At 45.0% G+C, this 23,759-nt stretch overlaps 1 protein-coding gene across 3 annotated transcripts in view; it reads right to left on the bottom strand.

Annotated features, from left to right (window-relative positions):
• Positions 1-19,773, bottom strand: part of Gaba-b-r3 (gamma-aminobutyric acid type B receptor subunit 3) — a 35,899-nt gene extending 16,126 nt beyond the window's left edge. For all 3 annotated transcript variants that reach the window (XM_076383182.1, XM_076383183.1, XM_076383184.1), the window contains exons 1-5: positions 19,625-19,773; positions 13,969-15,488; positions 4,836-5,153; positions 4,456-4,560; positions 3,893-3,958 (exon numbers count right to left, since the gene is read on the bottom strand). In XM_076383182.1, coding sequence (XP_076239297.1) covers positions 3,893-3,958; positions 4,456-4,560; positions 4,836-5,153; positions 13,969-15,432 — 1,953 coding nt within the window. In that variant the 5' untranslated portion in view covers positions 15,433-15,488; positions 19,625-19,773. The remainder of the gene's footprint in view (positions 1-3,892; positions 3,959-4,455; positions 4,561-4,835; positions 5,154-13,968; positions 15,489-19,624) is intronic.
• Between the last annotated feature and the right edge of the window lie 3,986 nt (positions 19,774-23,759).

The following is a 23,759-nucleotide window of genomic DNA, read 5'->3' as shown; positions in this document are numbered from 1 at the left end:
CTTAGGGAATCTTATCGCGCGAGCCTCACGAATGACGTATCGTTTTTTCGAGGCAAGGGTTTCGCCTGTAACCAGTAAAAACTTTTACCGCGATCCGCCATAATCAATTTCCATCGTAGAACAAAGTCCCTGATCGACCATCTATCCTCGTTCGATCCAAGGAAATTAACTTCCTTGTGCCCGCGAAACTCCTGGAGCTTGCAAGCTTCTGCTCGCTATCTTCCCAGCTTCGCCTTTCGAAACTTTCCCGGAGAGAGTGATCGTGGTCGTTTAACCGGGAAAAATCGTCGTTGGTTGCAGTTAGGTTTCATTGTCTCGCGGAGCACTTTGCTCGGCGGGGAAGTTAAAGAACTGGGTCGCGTTTGAATGCGCGCGAGGTGCGTCCGATTTTGCGAATTCACGTCGTCCCGCGCGCGGTAACGGCGGAAATGAGACACGGTTGGCACGCTGGCTATAACGTCGTTTCCTGTAAGCAACGAAAACACTGGCAGAGTGCAGTTTCATTGCATCGAACACGCGCCTTCGCGTAAATCAGGGTTGAGTCGGAGTAACTGGCGCAGTAAAAGTGGTAATAAAGAGATATAGAGCGACGTGAGACGTTACCGATGCCCAGTAAGAAATTCCATGGATTATTTACTGCTTAGCTGCGGGAGGCAAAGATCTCGACTGTCCCTTGGATTATTCCGTCACCTACAGCAGCCTCGTAATTTTTTTACGGTTTGACTGCAATTGGATGGAAGGATCAAACGGCTGACGATGAAGAACTCTGTACGTTTGTTATGGGGAAAAGGTTTCTCTCAAGTTGGCTGCATTTTTGAAATGTTGCTTTCAAAAGTTTCAGTAGGCAGGGTCTTAGAAAAGATCAACTTGTTCGGTTAAAGAGATCTATATTGCAAAAAACTGTACAAGTGTCAGGAATTTTAAGGGATGATCCAAGACGATAAAATAATACGAAGATCAAGATAAAATGTCTCAAATTCGCGTAAAGTGTGCCTGATTTAGAATTTATTCTACTGATTTAGCTGCGTCAGACTTATGACTTGCATGTTCTACTGAACCGACTATGTCTGACTTATGACATATATATTCTACTGAACTGACAGTGTCTGACTTATGACATATATATTCTACTGAACTGACAGTGTCTGACTTATGACTTACATATTCTACTGAACTGACGGTTTCTGACTTATGACTTACGTATTCTACTGGCCCGAATGTGGCTGACTTATCATGTACGTATTCTACTGATCTGCGCCTGTCTGCCTTATGACTTACATATTCTACTGATTTGTCTGTGTCTGACTTAAGACTTATTCTATTTAATTCGCCATACCTAACTTGTGATTTATTCTATGGATTTCTATTTGTTTCAGCTCTTCTGAGGTCGTGTCCATGGAAACTTTGGGCATCATGAAAGCAACAGTATATCAAAATTGTAACCAATTTTCCAGACTCCATTTTTTCATATAATATGTGGGTGATTCTTCTGCAGGATCGGTACGTGTAACAAAGTAAGCATCCATTATTCCCTAAACGATACCGCGAGAATCCATGCGTCTCTGCGTAGGCGTTACCTGTGCTTCCGTCTGATTTATGATAGAAACGTTCCCTGTATGCGCAGTTTAGTACCTAGCAACCAAAGGGAAAAACCTCCTCGTTGAATATCGCTGTAATAAACGGTCGATCCAGGCCCGCGAATATTAAACACCGAGAAAGTAACGGCCGCTGCAATCTTTCGAACGCGAAGGGAAATGGATATCGTCGATCTAATAGCTGTCGACGTCTACGATCGCGTTATTACCTCGGGCGATAATTTCTCGACTCCGAATGCATCTCGCTGAGATGCCAGAAACGCAGCATCGCGAAGATCCACCTCCCGTAAAACGAAGATGCGATGGTTACCTGGCGAATTTGTTGCTCCTCTCTTAACAAGCTTCTAGCAACGTGGGGAGCTTGCGAAAAAACGCGAGCCAGCTGGGAAATTTATATTTTCACCCACGACTTTTTCCCCCTCGTCTCTCTTTCAGCGCTCGAGCGAACCGAGAGGATATGGGTGCTGTCTGCGCGATGTGCGAAAGGGCATGGATAAATTTTCCTGGGAAATTTTCAGCCAGGGATTTCGGGGCGGCAATCAGGAAACGAACCGTGGAATCCAGGGGCATCGGAGGTACGTTTTAAAGGGCATCGAATCAAGGGCTGGTATCCGTGGCAGCCTTGGTGATAGGTCGTAAGCGCGGGAACATTCTGGTGGTCGTGTGTGTTGCGTCACAAACGCAATTCCATCTCGACGTGTTTGCGAAAAAGCTCGCGCGTTCGAGATCTCTTGTGTACTGTGCAAGCGATACGGGCGAAATTTAGAAACGCTAGATCGCGGTGTTTATACGATTCAGCGTGATCGAAGGGGCAAGGTGTTGCCTAGGCTTGCAAGCTCTCTATTTCGTGGCTAATTTTCGACGGCAATCGGGTCGACGTTGACAATGGACAAATTAGTTTGAGGTTGTTCGACGAATGGTGCTGTTCAAAGTTTCCTGACACAGATGCATGCACTTCCACTGCTGACGATGGTATTTAGAAACTGTCTGCTGGCGAGGATTTAGGAAAGTCGCTCGAATTTCCGTGGTTTCTGGTGGCTATTTCGCGAGCTAATTTATAAAGGTCGTCTTATGCTGCCATCCTGAGGATACAATTTACTTCTTCTATGAATAAAAATTTTGAAGAGCGAACGGTGAAGTGGGATGGCTTCTTAAATGGTCATCGGTATACTCCCTCGAATGAAGACTCGAAAAGTTTTCCGATAAACGAGCTTCTGGCTTCAGAGATGCCTCTCAAAAGCGTCGGTCTCGAAACGCGGGACTGGCTAGCGGATAATGACGAAGAAAGAGAGAGCGTGAGAGGCAAAGGGAGAGAGGCAAAGAGGAATCGTGTCCCAGTTTGACACAATGTTCATTATTCGCTTAACAGAAACACAGACCGTGACCATGTGTTTGCATCTCATCGATTTTCGTCCGAGCGAGGACCGTGACGCGAATCAATCGATTGCAGAAAGAAATATGGACCCACGAATATGCTCACCGAGAGTCCCTGCTTCGGGGGCGAAAATGGAAAATAACTTTCCCAACATATGTTTTAACGTCGCGGCGCTAACGACGGAGGGACGTACTTCCTGCTGAAATGGCAATTTTATGAGCGCCTGTAAAAATTCGTAATTGAGCTGTTGCTGGCGCGCGCGGTCGGGCGCTCGTAAATGTACGACACACACTGGCCATGGACCGTTGAGTGTTTTATTTTCTGGCAGTTTGAAGGGAATTGTTGGTGTACTGCATTCCGACGAAAATAGAGAGACAAACATCGGGGGAACCTTGATGCAATGGTGGCTTGAAAAATGGACATGGATAACAGTGCTTCGTTAATATTGCTCCTGACTCAAACTTTGACCCAGTTATGAAAATTTCGAATGAGAAAACACGCGTAGGGGTCCTGGTAGACTTTTTTGGTTAACATCCATTAAAAGATTAAAGTTTCAAATGGATTCCACGCAGAATTTACATAAAGCTATCGCGTATAATGGATTCGCTGAACTTTATCTGCTCGGAACTCACTTCCCTTGGAGCATTCGACGGTATCGATGCTCGTGCGTGTTGTTTTCTGAAAATAAATCGACGACAAAGCCCTCCCTTGTTCATAGACTCGATGAGTGCTTGCAACAATTTCAAACCAAAAACTGGGAAGAAATAAAAGGAAGGAAAAATATCCGACTTTATGTATCGTCATTTCCCTCTCGTCGGGAATTGTTTGACTCGCCCAATAGCGTATTGTGTGCAGTGATCACACAGCTCTACAGCCACCGCAGGATGCACTCGAATTTACAAAAGTTTGTTTAATGGCTTACCTCGCAGAAAACCCGTGGCGCCAGTCGCGGTGAAAAACTTGCGATGATGATTCTCGTATCCAGCTCCTGCAACAAGATTGCGCTTCGAGGACAATCTTCTGGCAAGCGTCGCGTCTTTCATGCAAGCATATCACATTAGACCCGTGTAATTAGTTGCCAGCGATAATTGGAGACACATAGAGTGCTCGAGGTTAATTGACTCTCTTTGCTGCGCCTAACTCAATTTTAATGCACGATCGATTCTTTTTTGAGAAACCTTCAACCTGAAATATTTCTACTTGTCCATTGCTTCCAAACTGTTAAAGCCGAGTTTTAAAGGGAAGATGTTCGACTGAAGACGAGCGTGATATGTTAATCTCCCACGGTTGAACCCGAAGTTAACTTAGACGTGCTTCGTATTCTAAATGAGGAACGAGCAAGGAGCGAACGGAGCTTGGAAAAAATTCTAAAGGTGAAAGAAGACAAAATCGCACAAGTACGCGTAACGACCATACGACGACTGGCAAATCTTTTGCAAATTCCTCGGGAAAATTCAATGAAGTTTGAGTTTAAACGCGTCTTACTTTTAAAGTCCACAGCTGTTCCTTGTAATCGTTCTCCGCGAACGTGATGGTCGCGGTGCACGTGATATTCGCTTGCTCCAGTTCCGTGACTAGATCGTTCACAGCCTGAAACAGAGACGCAACGATGTGTTCTGGTGAAGAGAAGACCTGGTCAAAGTCAGATATTGCGGGCTCCATATGGGAATCAAGAAAAACCAACAATTTCAATAACTCATTCAGCGAAACAAATTTTATTCCAAAGATATATAGAAATATTTGAAGACTGAATAAGTCTTCGATTATATTCCACTTTTCTAATTTTGTGTATGAAAATAGGAATCTTTTTGTCTCTCTAAAAGAACCCACAATCAATCTTTCTCGTTTTCTACTCCATTGCTTACCAGAGAGTACATGTCACCAGTCTGAGACAGCGTTGTAACAGTGTCCCAGCCGAAGTGCTTGATGAGAGCGATCCTAGCAGAGTTGTGACTGGAATCTGGTGCGACAGTTCGCACGAAGAGCGGGAATTCAGTAGAATCCGAGAGAGCAGGTGCGGTGGATCCAAAGGAAACTTGTATCACGTTCCAATAGGGCACGATTTTAGCCAGGGTTTCCGTGACCTCGGAACAAGCAGTGCCGAGCAGCAGCGGTATTAAATCATTCTTCTTCGCTGAGTAGAGAGCATGGAAGAATCTATCAACTGCCACCCCAGGGTCGCACTGGAAAAGAAATATGATGTCTTAACCTGGGACACGATAAATCTGCCACACGAGTCTCTGATAATTCGATAACATGATTGTTCGTTTCTAAACATATATATCTTCGTAAATTATCGCAAAGTCACGAAATATGGATCTCGTGAACGACCTAAATGCAAGTGAGGAAGCACTCGCGAGATGTAGAGAGAGGGAGAGGCGTGACTGGAGCAGAAAGTAAGCAATTATAAGGCACAGTGTGTAACAAGAGGCAAGGAGGAGGATCGTGAGTGGTGCTGCCGGATTTACGTGTATTTGTGGGGGATGGTAAGGTGAGAGAAGACGAGCCAGTGAGCCTTAACGAGCAATTATTCAACGCGAGTGGTGACTGGGGCGGTCTTGAAAGCTCGCATAAAGCTCAAGGGCTCGTCTTATACCGAGGAATCGGAGGCGATGGCGGGTCGAAGGAAAATACAGACTTTTCAACTAGGCTTCGCCGAGAGTATCCAATTCTCTGCGTCTCGTCGCGCCTCCATTCGATTTCGAGGCGTTTCGATGCGCGGGTAACTTTCCACAGGAAAATCGAAACTTCGTTAATGACTTTTGTCGAGAAAATTGAATCACGCCTAGGCGTTTTTTCCATCAAGGCGAATCTTCGGCAGGAAGCATCTTTTGTTTCCCATCCCAGCCCTTAATTCCATTCGCGGCGTTCTGCATTTGAATTTCAGATAGCCGCTCCTTTTTCCCCGCGAAATTGGTTTGTTACAAAGACGATAGACAGAAGCGATTGCTCGTACCGAGAATTCTATCCTCCATGCATATCCATAATCCTCTGGGGCATCTAGTTTACATGGGTGACGCCTTGCGAAGTTTAACTCGATTGCATTGAATCGTGCTCGCGGTTTCTCGCCATTTAAATGCACGTATGCACGGAATAGGAAAATACGGAATAGGGTTTTGCTCAACCTGGATGGAAGTGTTGTTGCAAAGAATCCATCAAAAGGCACGGTTCGATCGCCAACCTCAGAGCCAGACTAACCCAAGTCCATTTTTTCCAAAATTAACTTTTTTACAGAATCTTATTGCATTCTCTTCATTTTATTACAATAATAGGAATTTAGTTAAATTACGTATAAGTGAAGGAAATTTAATAGTGTAAACTACTTAGTCTGGCTCTGAGGTACGTTGCTTTCCATCAAGAATCTACAAAGGCGTGTGAGCTCGCGCTTTTACGCCGCTTTAATATATGCTCAAGAACGCGGCGAAAGTTTTGTAATGAAAGGACACCCCCTGCAGAACGACGTGTTTAATAAGGGACGAATTAAGCTGTTCGCATTTTTCAACCGGAATTGGGACGTATTAATTGTCGACCATCCGATCTATACATAGACATGGGTCTTCGGTGCTTCGACCAACGAACGTGACTGGACTGCCATGGAATCTGCGATCGAAGGGAATTTGTAAAGTATGGTACTAGAATGACAGAAATTTTATAGAAAATCTAGGCGGGTAAAATCTGGATTTTCCATTCCATCAATTAAACTTTTACTCCATACACCGTGCGCAAAATCCACGCATAGACCAACGAAGCCAGTGGCATGGAAAAGTACCTCTGGATTTTGATATCGACTAGTTACAAGTTTCATTCCAATCTCAATGCAAAGCGAATGACAGCTTTCATGGCAAGAGTTGACAGAGTCTCCTTACAGTGTCTGACGCAAAGATACGCCATCCTACGCGAAGATACACTGTCGTAAATTCGATGCAATCGTCCTACTATTTACGATGTCCTCCAGATCCATGGAGTCGAAGAAAGAAGTACCTCGGAAAACGATGTTTCAATACGAATAATCTATTTTAGTGTCACACCAAGGAGAGAGTAAAATTTCACGACGAAAATGCTCGTGCGATTTGTTTCCCTGGAATGATTCGGTGAAAAGAGGAATTCTAAGACAAAGCCGTAAGTCGGTCGACCGAGAGCATAAGCTTCCACGAGGCAGGGCTTATTTAAAGGACATGACCTGCTATCCGTTTCCTCCTGGCGACACGTTGGCACAAAATAGATCGCTCCACCCGCTGAAAGGAAGAAATACCAGCGATATCGATGTCGAACTTCGCGAAGGGTGACACGGGCGCAAAGTTTCTCAAACCGATATCACAATACTGTGACACGGAAGGTATTATCACCGCGCATTTACGAGCTTTGTAATTTTAATTGCACCAGTTAAGGTATTCCAGAGAGCCCCGAAAGTATCCTTAGAAAGTTCCCATTTACGATCTCTAAACGATTCCCTAGTAGCTTCGCCAGGTGTTTAAGCAGGCTGTCTGGCCATAATCGAGCGTAACTACTTACTGAGAACTCCACTCGAGCTGACTATAGAGGACAATCGCGTGCTATAAACGCCGCGCTGTTAGAAAGTGAGAAACGCTGATGCACTGTGTTCTCTGCAAACTACCATTATCGTAGTAACAGCAAACCCAGGAGAGTGAGACATAGAGAAGGATTTTCGATGCCTCGCGCGGCTTTTTGTGGCGAAAGAAAAGAAGGAGCACAGGGAAGCAGAGATTGAAAAATCGCTCGATTAATCTCAAAGTTGTCTCGGCAGAAATAATGCGCTCGGCTCGTTTGTGCTTCCCCCTCGCGATACATCAATTTGGAGAAAATTAAAGGCGACGCGATCAGGGTGTCCTCCGAGAGCGGGATGACTTTCATGCGAGTGGACAGTTCAGCCAATCTGTTCAACGCAGTTCTCTCTCTGCATTGAATTCTCCAGTGAATTTTATCCCGCGACGATACAGATTTATGACGCGATGCGTGCTAGGGAAGTACAAGTTTTGACAGCGTAATCTCGAATGAACCGGGTTTGGGTTAACGCGCCTCGCGATAGAACGCAACTTTGTTCCACTGCAGGATTATACCACAAAGTGGCACAAGTTCGCAAGCGTCGCTCCAAGTTCTGATGGCACGATACGGTATACTTTCAGCACCCAACGTTTCCTCTCGGTGTCCAGAGTTCTTGAAAAGTATTTGAGGCGTTTTTTCACGCTATCTCTGCTCTGAAATTTCGTAACTATCCTCGTAGATGTCGAAACGCGGTATTTCAAGGGAGTTCAGTCGTTGACACTTAGACGTTCGTTATTTTTTAGATCTGAGTATATACTGAGATACTTTGATGCGGTTTTTATATTGAAAGGTGGTAAGAGAGTGCATATATCAGAGCGATGTTTTCATTAAACCCTCATTCGCGTGGGTGTACCGAGGCTTCCGTGCCCCGAAACGAAGAACGTCGTTTCTCATTTTCTAAAGGATTACCCTAACACCGCGTTTCATCATCAGTTCACTGCTTCCTGGAAACTCGTATATCTTCCGCTCTGTTTTTTCCCGCCGACTCGAAAACCAATTTCCCGCGACTTTGGTACGTCTCGGAAGTGCATATTTCACGCTTCGATCTTCTAACACGCTCTTTCAATCCCTTTGTAATCTTATTTAATCACACAATTCGACACGCTCGCTCTTCTCGCTCTCTCACAGCCGTTTAAAAAGTGCTTTCGATGCAATCTCGTCGAAGGTACCGCGACGATCCACGTATTACCGGATCAGGCCGATAGATTGCTGATTGCGTCTGCGAATTTTTATCGATAGCAGCGCGCGTGACGCGTTTGATTCCGCTTGCTGGTTAACTAACCGTGACGAGCCAATTATCGCGCACGTGGTTAATCGTCGTGTATTCACGTAATTGTCGGATCGTTCTCGCCTATTATTCTCTTCCGAAAAATTGCTGGACCAATCGACCGTTTAATAACCACTAAAACATTTTCGACGTTTCCTGGGAGCATGTGGGAAATTCTTTCGGCCAAACGATTCCCTATTTGTCACCGTCGGACCTCAGGACCGAAACCCTCCATGAATGCAGGGGTGTTGCGGTATCCGCGATAGATTCGGTGAAAAATAGAGGGCGAGAAAGATTATGAAACGCTGGACGTGTACATATGGCGAAAAGTTTTGGAGGCTGGCCCACCTAGATGACCCGTAATCGTCGATCCCTATTTTCGCAATTGTTCCTCGTCTCTCTCTCTGCATTCCCCAGCCTCCCTGTGGCTGTTGATAGCACGTAACATCACAGCCGTCCATCAGCTGTCAAGTATCCTCGCGAAACCACTGGAATCTTTTCCTCTGAAGCAGCAGCGCCAGAAGCTCATTACGAATGCTCTCGTTCAGACGGTGGAAAAGTTTCTTAGGAATAATTGAAAAACGAAAGACGTCAGGGAGTGCCAAATACTCAGGGAGTACCGCTAATTCAATCAGATTCTCCTGTTCCAACTGTGCCTGAGTTGACATTAGATGACAGTCCCTGAGAGAGACTGGATTCAGAGGATATAAAACGACGATTCGGGTTACTATATCAAAGAACCACTTATTTTCTGTTTATTTTTCTCTGTTTTTTATTCGTCGTGAAAATATCGGAGCGGATGGCTCCGGGTCGAATAACGCGATGGAAGAAGCAATAAGCGAGTGACAGATCCAGAAGACAGGAAAGGAGATCTCGAATCGTGTCGACGGCGCTCGACTTATTATTTGACGAGTGCCTGTCACTTGACTTCCCTTTTCTACTTAGACGTACAAGTTTCCTAGAAGACAGCCCAAGGCTCTCTAAGTCAGCTGCCTTCAGCTTCGAGTTACCCTGCCAGGATCCAATCTTTCAAAGGTGAACTCCACCCTCTCGTGCGTATCGCAATGCATATCCTTTTGAAGACCAGGGACGAGGGAAGTGAAGCGTGAAACGAAAATACGAATTTCGCTGGGTGACCCTCAGCGTCGACAAAGGCGAAATATAATCAGTCTCGAAGGAAGAAGGGTTTGAGTAGGATCGGAGTATCTCGTTTGGCTGGAGCCACTCACGGATGGTTTATAGCAACCTTAAATTTTCGTCCTTTGACTGGTCCAGATTTATGGTTAGGCGAACTAGAGTAATTCAGTAGGAAACGATGGAAATTAAAAGGAGGAAAGCAGGGGAAATGACAAGGGGGTGAGCACAGGCGAGGGTCGAAGACGAAATGACATTGTCGTCTTTAATTGTCCTGGATATCCTAAATGGAAAAGCGCATCAGATTCGGGAGCGACTGGGATTATAATTAGAGTAATTCATTCCCATCTACTTCTATAAACCATTGATTACAGTAGTCAACGATTTAATTCCAGAAAGAACTGCTTGCTTATTCTTCTAAGCTTAAGAGATGTTAGCAACCAGAGCGCAGAGATTTATTCAACGCGCGGGTCGACGAAAATGTGCCATTAGCCACGGTAATAGTCCATAAAGATTATTCGAGGTGTAATTGTCGAAGTTATGGCGAGAAAGTTATGTGTCTTGCAAAAACGGACTACTGGCTGGAAGTTTGATTGTCTCGTAAATTTGTCACTTTATATGCCGTGCAAGTCATGGAAACACGGCGTGGAGACTCCATTCGAGGAAAGTACCGAGAGATTTTAAGGGTTTAGCGTAATGAGAGGTTCGCCTCGATTTCGTCGGTGAACAGAGCGTGCGGGCGGTTCGCGGCAATTAATCAAACTTTCTCGTTTCGCCTTAGAAATGGCACGTCAGGCGTGCCCTTTCATCTAAGTCTTCGGCTCGCGACTGGAATAATGGTTATGAAAATGCTCAATTTCCTCCATTGGGACCAACAGGTTTTACGATCGACTTCTCGGGGACGCGCGTGATCGGCATTCGACGAGGACTCGGGTCAGCATTATTAGCACTGAGTCTTTATTTGAGACACATTCGAGGGGAAAATGAATGAACGAAGTAGGGAATAGGCTACTCATGTAGCAGAAGATAGAGTCGCGATGAGCATGCGATGCACGTCCCATGACACTGTATCGAAAAGTTCGCTCGTCGCTGTTTAGAGAAAAACAATCATAATAACAGTACGAGATGTGCTCTACTAACGCGGCGTTATCTTCTGCGATGTGCACTGGAACGAACAATGGCCAATTGTTTTTATCCAAGCGTGCTCGATTTCCTGGGGAACAGTGATTCGATGGAAATGCAGAAGTTTGTGTGACAGGCACGAGCTTACAACAATTCGGTTTTCGAAACTTTTTCCTGATTATATGCATAAATTCGGGAGCTGCGAGTTTTGAAATACTGCAGTTTTTTTCTTGCATCTGTAGGTTAATTCGATATCACTGAGAGCGACAGGCTTTTCAATATAACCCACTTTTCGAAACAGGGTCCCACTTTAATCTCCACGCCCACGGGACTGGTACGTTCTTTTTCATTTTGACGTTCCGTCGAGTAAAGGGGAAATGATATTTCAGGAAATACTAGGTACCGTGGGAAAGTAGGGCCCGCGGAGTGTATAATAGAATTGGACACGGAACCTATTCCTTAATTGCGTCTGGTCACGCTGTAGCTCCGCTAACTTTTTCTTTTATGAAATCATAATTAATTTACATGACGACAATGAAATGCTCTGAAATTCGATTAGCGTGTTGAAGTAGAGTAACAAATTTTTATCGTTCAATTTTTCACCAGCGTCACTTGGCAAACTCAAAGTGCAGCAGTTAGATAGAGCAATGTCACATTTTCTACAGAACAAGGAAAGCATTTCAACGGGAGACAACAATCTTCCTTCCTGTTCATTAACGAGGCTGGAAAAAGAGCGAGCAGAGTTCTGCCATCCTGTCGCGAGGTATGCAAATTCTCGTGGAGCGTAAACAAATTAACGGTGAATATTCAGGGTTAAGGAAGAGCATTTCGTTGATGAACGCTTCACTTCTGAAGCAGAAAACTGTGAAAAGGGGAGAGCAGAGGAGCCATGCGAAAGTTCGCATTTTTTAAGCACTCCTAGAAAGCGTAAACCTTTCGAGAACTTTGTCAGCGTGGGATTGGTTAAATTACAAATGGCCTACGGCTGTTCCTCGTTCCGAATCCCATTTTCACCAGTATTCAAGCCCAGCAGACAAACGCACACAAGGAAACGAGGGTAAGAACGAGGCACACGCATCCCGACGAATTGAGCACAGACACATAAAAGCTGTGCAACGCTTCGGGCTCATATTTAATGAAACTCTGTCAGAGGGAAAAGGAACCACGAAGTTTCACAGTGAGAAACGATCAGTGCTGTAAGGGACTCTTAATCTCGTGATAGTGCATCGCAAGAGCTCTGGAATGAACACTTTACCTAGTTCAGAGAATACCAAGTATACGTACTCGCAAACAGTTATCACCAGGGGGACAGATAATTCCTTTGCCAGTTGAATCAACTCCCTCTCCAAACCCTTCCTGGGATCCCAAGATTTTACTCTAAGGAAGAAGGATCATTAATTCCCCAAGGGAATGCAGGGCTGTAAGGATGTCGTACGAACAAGGACGCTCTGTCAACAAACAGAGGTAGATCGTCCTTCTTCGTTTATCTTTGGAGGGGACGAAAGGAAGTTTTGGGGAGGGGTCACAAAAACTGATTTGTAATCAGTTCACGTTCGTCCGTGACCGCGGGCACACAGCTTGCCATTCGGGGAGGCTAATTCGTAGGAATTAAAGTGTTACCAGCTACTTGTTGAGCTAATTCTTTTTTCTGGTTTCTCGTTTACAAAGTAGCCGCCTGCATAATGCATACATTAAGATTCTCTCTTGCTGAGCAGACGTAAGTACGACTGTTTCGTTCTTTTCTCTTTTTTTTTATGCTTGTTCATCGCACTCCGCGCGCCCTGTGCCTCTATGAAAATGCCTGTTCAAGCAGTATCGTTGATTCGAGGACTCGATGGTAGAGGAAATGAACGCAGGCTGTTTTTTTCCTGCGGTTTTCCCTCGACACAAAGACTCACGCGAGCCATCGACGAGGTTCGAGTGTGCGCTGTTCCGATCAAACAAAGACGCGCGATTTAATTGCGCTTGGTGAAGTCACATTTTCGAGAGGAAAACTAACGACCCCCGCGTTATACGGTTATCGACAGCGCGTTGATGTGGAAACGAGGAGTGGCAGTTGACACAAACAGGGGGAAAAAAGGTTGGCTGTACGGAAAACAGGTTGACGTTTGTCCCTGGCGGTCCAGCTCGAAAAAGGAGGGACGACAAAAGCCACGAGCAGAGGGGCGCAGAGACGGCTGAGTATCGCGTAATTCAAACGAAATTTAATATTTATTCTCGTTATCGCGCGGAATGCCCGTTCGAGAGTCAATGTTTCTGCGAGTCACGACACAAACGAACTGAATATGAAATTTTAAATGGACGTAATTCCCAGATACGCGGAAAACTAATTTAGAAGTGAAATTTTAACCCACATAACATTGCTACCTTTTCCTGGAATTTGTTAAAAATATTTCTGTCGTGAGAAAACATCCAAATCCGAGAAACTTTCAAGTTTTTGTTGAGAAACGAAACAGAACAAAATTTTGTTCTCTTTATAATTCACTGAATTTAGAATTAAAACAGCTCAAATATTCAAAGAAAATATTTTTCTTCCTAATTTTCAATCTCAATTTTCTCGAGAAACTCGACGGATACGCAGAATAGGGTACCTCGAAGCGCCAGGAAACTACCACAGAAACCGTTTCGTGGTAATGTATTTTCGAGAGGTTTGCGGTGGCTGTCGAAAGTCTGATCGCTCAGTGGAGGGCGCGTATTTTGTACAGGGAACCACGGACTTGAAGGATCACCAAGAAATTTTCTCTCGTAAGTTCTCGCTCGCTCTGGGAAACTTCGAAACTCTTTGAAAGAGGTAATTACCAAAATGTTGTTCCCGTCGAACCTTACAGTAACGATCAGTCGAGGTGGCGTAACTAATCCCTCTGCAAACTAACTCGTTCGCGATCGATAAGCCAAAGTAAAATCGCTCTTACCTTGGTATCATTATGAATAAGCCGTAGCCTGAACTTGGATAAGACATTCATTTCGTTGACACGCTCGACAGCAAGTCTGGCTGCCTGCAGCTCGCTGGGTCCTTCAGGTCTGGGCTCTGAACGTCGCGTCATCTCGAACAGACCCAGAATAGTTATGTTAATCTTCTCGATAGCTCTCACGTTCGACACTGTAACACCGTTTCGATCTTCCCGCGATTCGCCTTCCTCGTTCTCCGATTTCTTTTCACTGACACTTGTCGTCATCGGCGGGGACGTGGAGAACGTCGTGACGCGTCTCTCCTCTGGAGACTTCCCGCCTATATTCGAGGAGCGTCGCCCAGACGACGCACCAGGTAACCAGAGATCATCCGCGGTATCGTTAGTCGCTCCATTTATTTCAACCACTTCCTGCTTTCGTTCTTCTTCCTGTTTTCTTTCCTCTTCTGTATTCTCGTCCACTTTACGATGACGATGAAGAACGTCCTTGCCAGGACTCTTAGGCAGATCTGGGGACATTGTGGAGGAGTAAGGTGAGCTAGTGGTTTCAGGAATGTCCATTTTGGGCGGGCCGAAGTGCCGCCTGTCGAACTTTTCTACTTGAGGGGCCACTGGCGGTCGGTACGTGACTTTTATGGGGAATTTCTGAGAGCCTTCGAAGCCCGTGAAAGGCTCCTCGTTACTATCGTTCGAAGCTGACAGATTGCCATCCACTTCCGAGGAATGGTCCGGGCGCTCGGTCGCATTGTTCTCCTTGGCGTCGGGAACGTTCACAGCTTTGTCAGATCTGCTCCTCCTGATGGACCTGGGATCATTGCTTTCAAACTCTTCGTCACATTCCTCGCAATCGAGAGCTTCTTCTAGTCCAAACAGACTCGCGGCCTTCCTCTCCGATTTACGCTTCCTCCCGAAATTCCTTTTCTCCCTGAAGCTGATAAGCTTCTTCAGAGGGTAACTGTAACCAGCGCTGACCTGCGTCCCATCGATCCTCGCTTTTAAATCGTTCTCTCGACGAAATTTCCGCCTCTCGTGCCGTCGACGGACCTCGTCGTTATTGCTAGGAGTTTCGCTGTTGGAATCGGCATATTTTCTCGCGGCTCGAGTCATCTGCTTCAAAGAACTCGTCCCCTGTCGCGACGCTCGCTCGTCAAGACTGTCGTCGACCTCGACGCCGTCGGGCTGCTCCGGCGAACTGGAAATCTCGTCCTGGTTCAAATCGTGCTGGATCCAGACGCGGGAATCGTCGTGCTCCCTTCGGGGATATTTCCTTTCCGCGGTGTCGGTGTGATAAGGAAAGGTGGCGAGGTCATGGCTCTGGGGCCTCGTTTTTTCGCTGCACGGCAAAACGCTGCGGACGGAGACGAGGCCGAGGAGGAGGAGGATCAGGTTGCGAGGAAGGTGGAAGGTCTCGGAGGATGAGAATGGTAGGAGACGAGAAAGATCGCGGCGCGTGCGGACGCGCGTCATAATCAGTCGCCGTCGCTGTTCCGACGACTCAGGGCGTCCTGGCGGCTATTACTCATCTGAAAATTTATAGAAAACGCAGGTCTTAGCATTTTTGGATAGTGGATTTCGATCTTTTGGGAGGGTGAGTTTAAATCGAGGGTTTTTAATGGGGTGATATGGCTCTCTAGGGGTCATAGAATTTTTGGGGCAACGTGAAGAAGGGGAAATGAGGGTAAAAAAAAAATAGGAAGGAGAATAAATAGAAGAGGCGTAAAACAGGGGTGAGGAAGAATAGAAGGGGGAAACATAGAAAGGTGTAGGAAAGGGGGAAGAATCAGCCATAAAAGTGGCTGATATTCAGAAAAGAGCCACAACTTAAAAATGATTGAGAAACCCAGGTCTAAATAATCGAAGATTACACTCAGAGATAGCTTAACTTACGACTACAAAAGGCTTAAAAAAGAGTTGAATCGGTGTATTGAAGAACAGTACAAGTCCAGAGACCACATTTTGATATCTTATTTGATCTCAGCATGCAGTTCCATGCATTTTTCATACGTACATATTTGGTCCCCAGAACCAGACCTCATTAAGTCCACTTATTTTCTGTACGACTTAATACACTTACCTTCTGAACCCTCTAGTATTAAATTTACATAATGATTATTAATTCAGTGCTTGCACTATTCTTCAACTCACAGATTCAATTCCTCACATTTCCATGTTCGATATCGTCCAAACTTTGCATCACTCTCACGGCAATATCGACCCACACAGTCAATTAGAGTACCAAAGCCGAAGGTAAAAGCGCTAAAGGGTTTGAAACGAAAGCAAACTGGACAAATGACCGAGGCTCCATTGTGTCGGCGTGCGGCGTTGAACCGTTTTTGGAATTACATTAACGATTTACGGCCTACCAGGCCTGTCCATTAACCGAGACTTTTTTCAGCATAAATATTACTTAGAGAAAGTGCGCTTCCACGTAAGCCAGCTAACTGGCAATTAGCGTCGCGGGGACAATAACGCGTCCCCCTGGTCATCCAGTCTTTTAATCGAATTTAGCGTCGACACGGAACGACTGCAGCGCGTACCATTCCAGCGTGCTTTCCTTTATTGCGATTAGAGAAGTCAGATTTATCCGCGACAGGGGAAACTGCTAGCATCTGTCAGACTGCTCCGACACTGCGAATACACTTCGGGGCGAGACGTATCGCGGGTGGGTTCGTTCTTCCTACGCGTTCCGTGGATAGAAAATCAACGCTCGCGCAATCTGCTTAATGTAACGTCGTGGAAACGGGAGCGGGCGAGGTATGTTAACGAGTACCCTCCGGTGCCGTTTTATTGCCACGCTAGAGCAACTTCTGACCTTGCTCGAACGAGCTAAGTACGCGTAAACGATGATAGCGATTAAACAATGCTATTTAGTTTAGTCTTCCTCTCACGTTGCGTAACGCCGATCTCGCCAGAGGGAACAGCATCTCTGGCTTAACAAAGATCCCCCTGTTCTATCTCGCCTTTTAACGTAATTGACTTTCTAACGGTCGCGCGCGATCCTGCACAATCTAAGGATCAAATGCCACGGGAAGGGTGGCGCGGGGAGAAATTATTGCGCGGGTATCTGCGCGAATCTTTTGTTATGCATGGAAATGCGAATCGAATTCCAGGTATGCATGGATGCACAGATCGCGCGGCAAAGTATACGCGTGCTATCGTCGGGAAATATATTTTTTTTTTTTATATTCTCGATAATCTCTATGTCATGTATGAAATTTCTAGCGGGTTGACGCGCGTCTGGTGACAGTTTCTTGTAAAAAGAGACACTGCTGCGGCGTTGCTTAGCAACAATGTGCAAATTAATTTACAGGTCCTCTAATTGCGTCGCGCTGAACTCTGATTTTTATTTTTAGGTGGAGGCGAGACATTTCGGGTCGCGACGAAGCTCCCTGTTTGCGGGTGAAATCCCATGGTAAATTATATTCTGAAACGTGGATCTATTTCCTCGAATCGAGGTGATTCCTTCTGGGGCTTCGTTTCATATAATTCCACCCACCTTTTATTCCAGGCAGAGAATGGAACCAAACGTAGCACGTAACATTTTCGATAGACACCCGCTTGACAGAAGACTGGAAGCTTCGAAGTCTCGTGTAAGGGTGGACCTCTCGACCCCCTGACCTACCACACCAAGTAAACTCTGCTTCTGTGCTACGTGTATTCCCTGCGCGAAACACTCTACGGAAGAAAAGGGACAGAGACTAATAGCGTCGCGATGGCAGGGGAGTCTGACTGGACACGTAAGGGGTGAGTCGAATAATATATCCGACCTATAATATTTCAAACAGTTTGACGTAACAAAGGTATGGTAACATTAGAGGGAACATTTCGTTTCAACTGCATCCCTGTCTTCCTGCAATGTTAACAACTCAAGTGTCACAAGTTCCTTGAACTTGTCTGTCTTAGAAGCACAAGAGAATAAATAACTGCGAAACTGCATTGAAGGCAGAGGGAATATTTTTGTTAAATAAATTTCTTGTTCTAATTCAAGGTAATCAAGCTTGAAAGTGTAGTATAGGAGGCATATTTTTGACTGGAGCTGCCAATGCAGAAGCATTTCATTATTAACGATTCGCTTCACAAATGAGAAAACGTTAAAGAAATTCGATCAGCTAGTCGTACAGGGAAATAAGTTTCTGAATAGAAACTCAGCCTGCAGATGCAGGCCCGATTGCCTCCGCGTCTGGAAACAGAATATTCCGATTCTCTGGGGAATCTGAACAAGGATTACTACTTTCGGATTCGTGGATTTCGTACTTGCGTAGATATACGCTAAGAACGCCTTATGATTCGGAATCCCAAACTTATATTCCAGAGAAGCAGATGAAGTTCGTATTTTAAGTCTTTTTCTTGCGATCGAAACTTTCCGTCGCGCCTGTTGCCTCCCTTCCGCAGATCTGTGAGGGAATTTCCCGAACGCGTCGAGCAATACGTTTTGAATAATGGCACTCATTGAGTTTCTCCAGGAGAAAGAAGAAAAGAGTGGCTAGGTGACTAGGAGAGCCGAACAAGGAAGCAATTTTCCCAGAAAGTTCATTAAGCTTCCACGATTTTTGCCAAAGTTCTCGGCTGATTACGTTTCTTTTTCCCCTGAATGAAGACTCGGAAATTCGTTTCGCGGTTTGACCTACTGCCAGAGGTTTGTTAGGGAAAATCTGCAACCACGCGTAAATTATTGTCATATTCTCTCGGCCCTTTCGACCCACCCATTACGGATTTATACGGTGCGCGCGGTGTTTAACGAACAACACCATAATTAAAGCACGAAGTTTGATTCTCGGCGAGGAAAGTCGAACAGGGGCCAAAGTGAATTTTGCGAGGATCATTTTGGGGGCGAACCGATACAAGCAAAACTCGCCTGCAAGCAACTGCAACAGGGCCAGTCGGGATCCGCGGGCGCGTCTAACTTTGTCGATTGCATTTATTAGAATTAATGGAGGACATAGAGGATCGCCGCAGCTTTAAAAGCTTCGTTTCGCTGAGCTTGTTACTGGGATCGTTCACTTGTTTACCAGTCTTTGGCGCACGGTATCGTAATCGTTTTATCGTAATTAAATCACATTTAAAAAGTGAAGGATGCTTTACTCTTCTAGGGGACGTATATGAGTCTTTCGAAAGCATCTGTAGGGGATTAAAATTAGAGGTTCCACGCGATCTTGAGCGAGTATAGCTCGGCAGCAACAGGAGTCAGGATGAAAGAAATAGGGATGGACCTCTGGAGTGGCGCTCAAACAAAGATTATGAGTATAGGGAGAGTCCTTTAAATCTGTATACGCGGTATCTGAAGCTTCGTGACCTTTATAAATACTCCTTTGTCGAAGTTACGTGGCACGAGGCCGTAAAGTTGAGACATTTTCTTACAAGGATAAACGGGACAATACATGCCATAGATGCAGGAACTTTCGTTCGCCACTTTTGAAAACTGATATCGAGCTTCCACGTTATTTGCTAACCTGAAGCTTCTACCTTTCTATCTTTTTCCTTTTTTTTACAACAGATTTAATATCACGGGTTAGAGGTTTTTACGCTTTAATCGTGGCATCAACTATGGGATTCCGATACTCGTAAAAATAAGTTTGAAAAAGTTTGGACGATACGTTACAGCGCGGTATTCTAGATTATTGATGACGGGCGAAGGGGGATATAAAAGAGCACGAATTACCGTAAAATCGTGTAATATCGCCTCGGATGCTGCATTTTTCTTGAGTACAGCCTCGACAAGAACCGATGTTGGCGATCTCCTTGGTTTCCGACGAGATTTTTCGAACCCTCCTCGCAATTTATATGTTTCGCGAGTCCCGCTCGATTAACGCGCTCCTTCCAAAGAAAAACACAATCAACGATCTGCGCTATTTATCCTCTTTTGATCAACTTTTTTGCCTGGACTCTGGTCCCGTAACCGCTCCACGCCTCAACATTTCTTACAATTCTTTTCCCAGACTCTCCCTACAAAATGTTTGTACTTTTTCTGAACGTCCAATAAATATCCATTACATGGGCCTCTCAATTAGTTTCTCTTCCCTATGTTTGCCTGCGTCGTTGCGTTTTTATGTTTCACCGCAGAGCCCTGCGTTACCACCGCTGCTTTTACGCGTTTTTCATGTGCCCATTAATGTTGCACGATGTAATAGCGTCGCTCCATGATTGCGTTCCAAAGATTCTAGTCGTTAATCCCATTTCCAATGAAGCAGAACCCTTCTTCGCGATCGTTTACGCGTAGCCCATTATCGTTACCTTCTGGCAGCGATAAGAGCAGTCATCGAAGTCAGAGAGCAAGTGATGAGTTAGGTAAACGTTATGGATCGACAACCACTTGCGAAAGCCTTATCGAAGAGTTATCGAAGAGTTATCGAAGAGTTATCGAAGAGTTTTCGAAGAGTTATCGAATAATTATCGAAGAGCTTCGCTAATTTTCTCCTCGCTGCGCGCTTCGAAGTTGACAGATTTAATTTCGTTTCGAAATTCTCGAGCGCAGGTCGCGGTTGCAGGGAGGAATAGCGTGCAAAAGTATATTTTTCTCGAGAAGTTTGACGTTTCAGTAGTGGCAGTCGACGTAGAAGGCGTCGCGTCGGAGCAACCGCGTCGCGTGCTGGCGGTCCGCGCACTGTCCGCTCCGTGGAATTCTGCGAGCCTCGTCTTCTACAGTTCTCGCGACAAGCTGTCCCTGTAATGCGCAGACGCTCGTCGCTCTTGCATTTTCCCTCGAACAAAGGTCTTCTACGAACTTCGTTCGCCAAAACTGCGATCTACCTTTTGATACTTTTTGAATATTCGTGAAAATCCGACACTTTCGGCGAAATTTCCTGCCTCTCATTTCGCGAAAAGGCAATTCGACTCAGATCGTGACAAAGGCTCGAGGAAAACGCGTGGAGCTTATCAGCAACGAAAATCGTGACGTAAATGAAGTTGGAGGAAAAAAAGCATCTACGAGCCTTGGAAAATTGAGACTTTTTTGTGCCCTTCTTTTGAATGTTTTCTTATTTCTTCAGATTAGAGGGCGGAGAATTGTCCTAAGCTTTAGAAAAGAAGTTCTTTCATTGGCACAGTTATGTCAGAAGCTCCTTCTCTAAATCTGATTCGTTTTTCCTGCATCAGGGGTGTGTAAAACTGACCCAAGAGTATGTTCATGGATTTGAGCGTCGCTGTAGAATAAATTCAGTGGCTTCCAAACGAATACACACTCCTCACTCGAAAAGGGTATTTTTCCTATCGAACGCAAACCCGCGATTTTCCTCGTTAAGAGGAGCCCACGAACGAATTACTGTGGGTTAAGCAATCGCACGAGTGTGTCTATTCAGTGGTGTTTTCGGTGGACGCATCAATGTGTATTTATATGTAAATGAAGAAGCATCAGTGGCTTTGGGTGAAAGTAGATCAAATAAATTACGTTATTCAGCACCGTGAACGTAATTTCCGCGTGTCTTGTTTCCGCGGTTCGCAAATGCAAATATGCGACAGCGTTAGCCAAGCACGTAAGCATATTATCAGCCGACTACCATGTGCTTAACGTTCCCTAAGAATATTACAAATTTCAATTGGCCACTCATTTTACGGCCAAGAGAAAATAATTTTGCCGACGGTCCAGCAACGCAGCTGGTTCAATTTAAAATTGCTATTTCATTCCTTTAGTCAACGTGTTGCGTTTAAACTGCACTCTTTTTAAACATACCTCGTCTCGTCTGAATACAAAAGTCATTTGGACTCTGAACATTTCGAGTATCCAGAAGCTGTGCAAATTTTTGAATAATTAACACTCAGTGTCTTCTCTAGTCATCGTACTATAAGTCTACCTTAACTCGTCTCATATTTAAAGATTCAATTGTACTTGAAAAGAGGAGCGCTACAGCGTAATCCACGCTGATTCTTATCAGATTTGGCTAATGCGTAGCCTCCAATAAGTTGATTTCCTGATCGCGAAACTACTCGCGAACTTAATCCTTTTTCTTTTTGCTCTAAGTAGTTTCAAGATTCACGTAAAAGTTAGCAGAGGATCCTGTCAAAGCTGCGAGTCGTTGGATGCTTCAGAATTACGTACTTTTTCAGTGTGACGGGCGATTGAGCCAATGATGGCAAATCGTTTCGAAGAGCAGGCGCGATTCTGAAGACCAAAGCGATTGCTTGGAATTCTCAGGAGGATACCGAGAATACAATGCAGGTCGTCGTGTCGCTAGAGAGTGGTCTTTGTGTTCGGCAACGACCACGAACTTGCAGTAGTTTCAATTTGCTTTGTCAGTTTGTACATGTCACCTATCCACGGGAGAGGCGCTCGATCCTTTCCATTATTAGATTACCAAGACATTACCAGCGAGAGCTAGCCATCCGAGGAGAAGCTTCCTAGATTCGGATAGCTTCCTAAGTTTTTAGGACGCGCGACATACCGCACCAAACAGGATTAGAAATGTTCTGCCACGGTGGACCGATATCGAAGGATCCCACCGGGATCTGCACGTCGCTTTCGTTTATACTAAGAACGCGGTGTAGGAAATTTTCTGTACTTTGCATCGCTAGAAGTGATAATAGAATCTATGTTTAAGCCTCGAGTACGTGTTGAATATTATCGTAGCGAGACATGTCTCTCTGGAGATATAGTCAGTCACAAAAATCTACGTACATTATATTATGAAAAAGTATATTAATTATTGAAGAAACGTCTGAAATTCGTGTAAATTTTGTCTGACTGGAGACTCATTCTACTGTCGATCTGTAACTAGAATTAGCCCCAAGGCAGAAGACAGTAGAATAGATCATAGGTCAGACATAAAGAAATCAGTAGAATAATCCCAACTCGGGAACAGAAAAATCAGTAGAATAAGCCCCAGGTCAGACACTGAGAAATGAGTAGAATATGTCCCAAGTCCGACACAGCAAAGTTAATAAATGAACTTCTTTCTCATACAGCGTATCTAAACTTTCGCGATTGCCTGTAGGTAGCAATTTAAAATTACAGCAACACGATACGCGATTGCAAGGGATGACTGATAAAAATTGTCGCAGATGCTCATCGTGTCGCTTTATTATACGTCAGCGGAAGTTCCTGATATGATCCCTAGGTAGTGTGTCTATTCAAGCATCGTTTATTCATCGCCTTATCAAGAGCAGCGCAAAGGGAACACAGGTGTCGTTTTTCTCTGTCACAATAGAGAGCACACGTTGCATGCCCTCGCGAGCAGTCGAACGAATTTATACGTTCAGAAGATTTTCTAGGATCCGACCGAAAGAAGAGAAACACAGTTCATTGCATCGCGAAACGTTTAACGCTCTTTGCGTCGGTCGCGCTAATTGCCGCTTCAGCGCGAAACGAAGACGTCGGAAAAATTAAGTAAAACGCGAGAAAAATGAGAAACGAAAAAGCACGGAGAATTGCTTGAGCAAATGAAACGTTAAATGGTGTCAAGCATCCAGAGCACATTAACTGCAACAAATTTTGTATACTTCATTAGCGACGCGAGTAACCTGTGTACTCGCTCCCCAATCGTTGAAATTTTATTTTAAGGATCCTGCACAGATTTGGCGCGCTATCAAGCAAAATGGATCACTAGAGGGGTCCAAATTCGTGCGAAAAATTGATCAGAGCTTTAGATGTATTAACTGACTTTTGCGCATAAATCATAATGCAAGGAGCAGGTAATCCTTTTAACGAATCGAGGTCTAGGAAAATGGCAAAGTGCATCTCGGAGCGGGGGCAGTCCCCAAATTAAATATCGTTTCTGCCTAATGCGGAAAATAAATCTCGGCGACGAAACGTTGTTTCGAAGAGGGAATACCCTGCGCTCAATTAAGTTCCTTTCCAGCGTAAA

Source organism: Calliopsis andreniformis, chromosome 8 (genome assembly GCF_051401765.1).
Source record: "Calliopsis andreniformis isolate RMS-2024a chromosome 8, iyCalAndr_principal, whole genome shotgun sequence".
Taxonomy (NCBI): domain Eukaryota; kingdom Metazoa; phylum Arthropoda; class Insecta; order Hymenoptera; family Andrenidae; genus Calliopsis; species Calliopsis andreniformis.
This window is presented reverse-complemented; position numbering and strand designations above follow the sequence as displayed.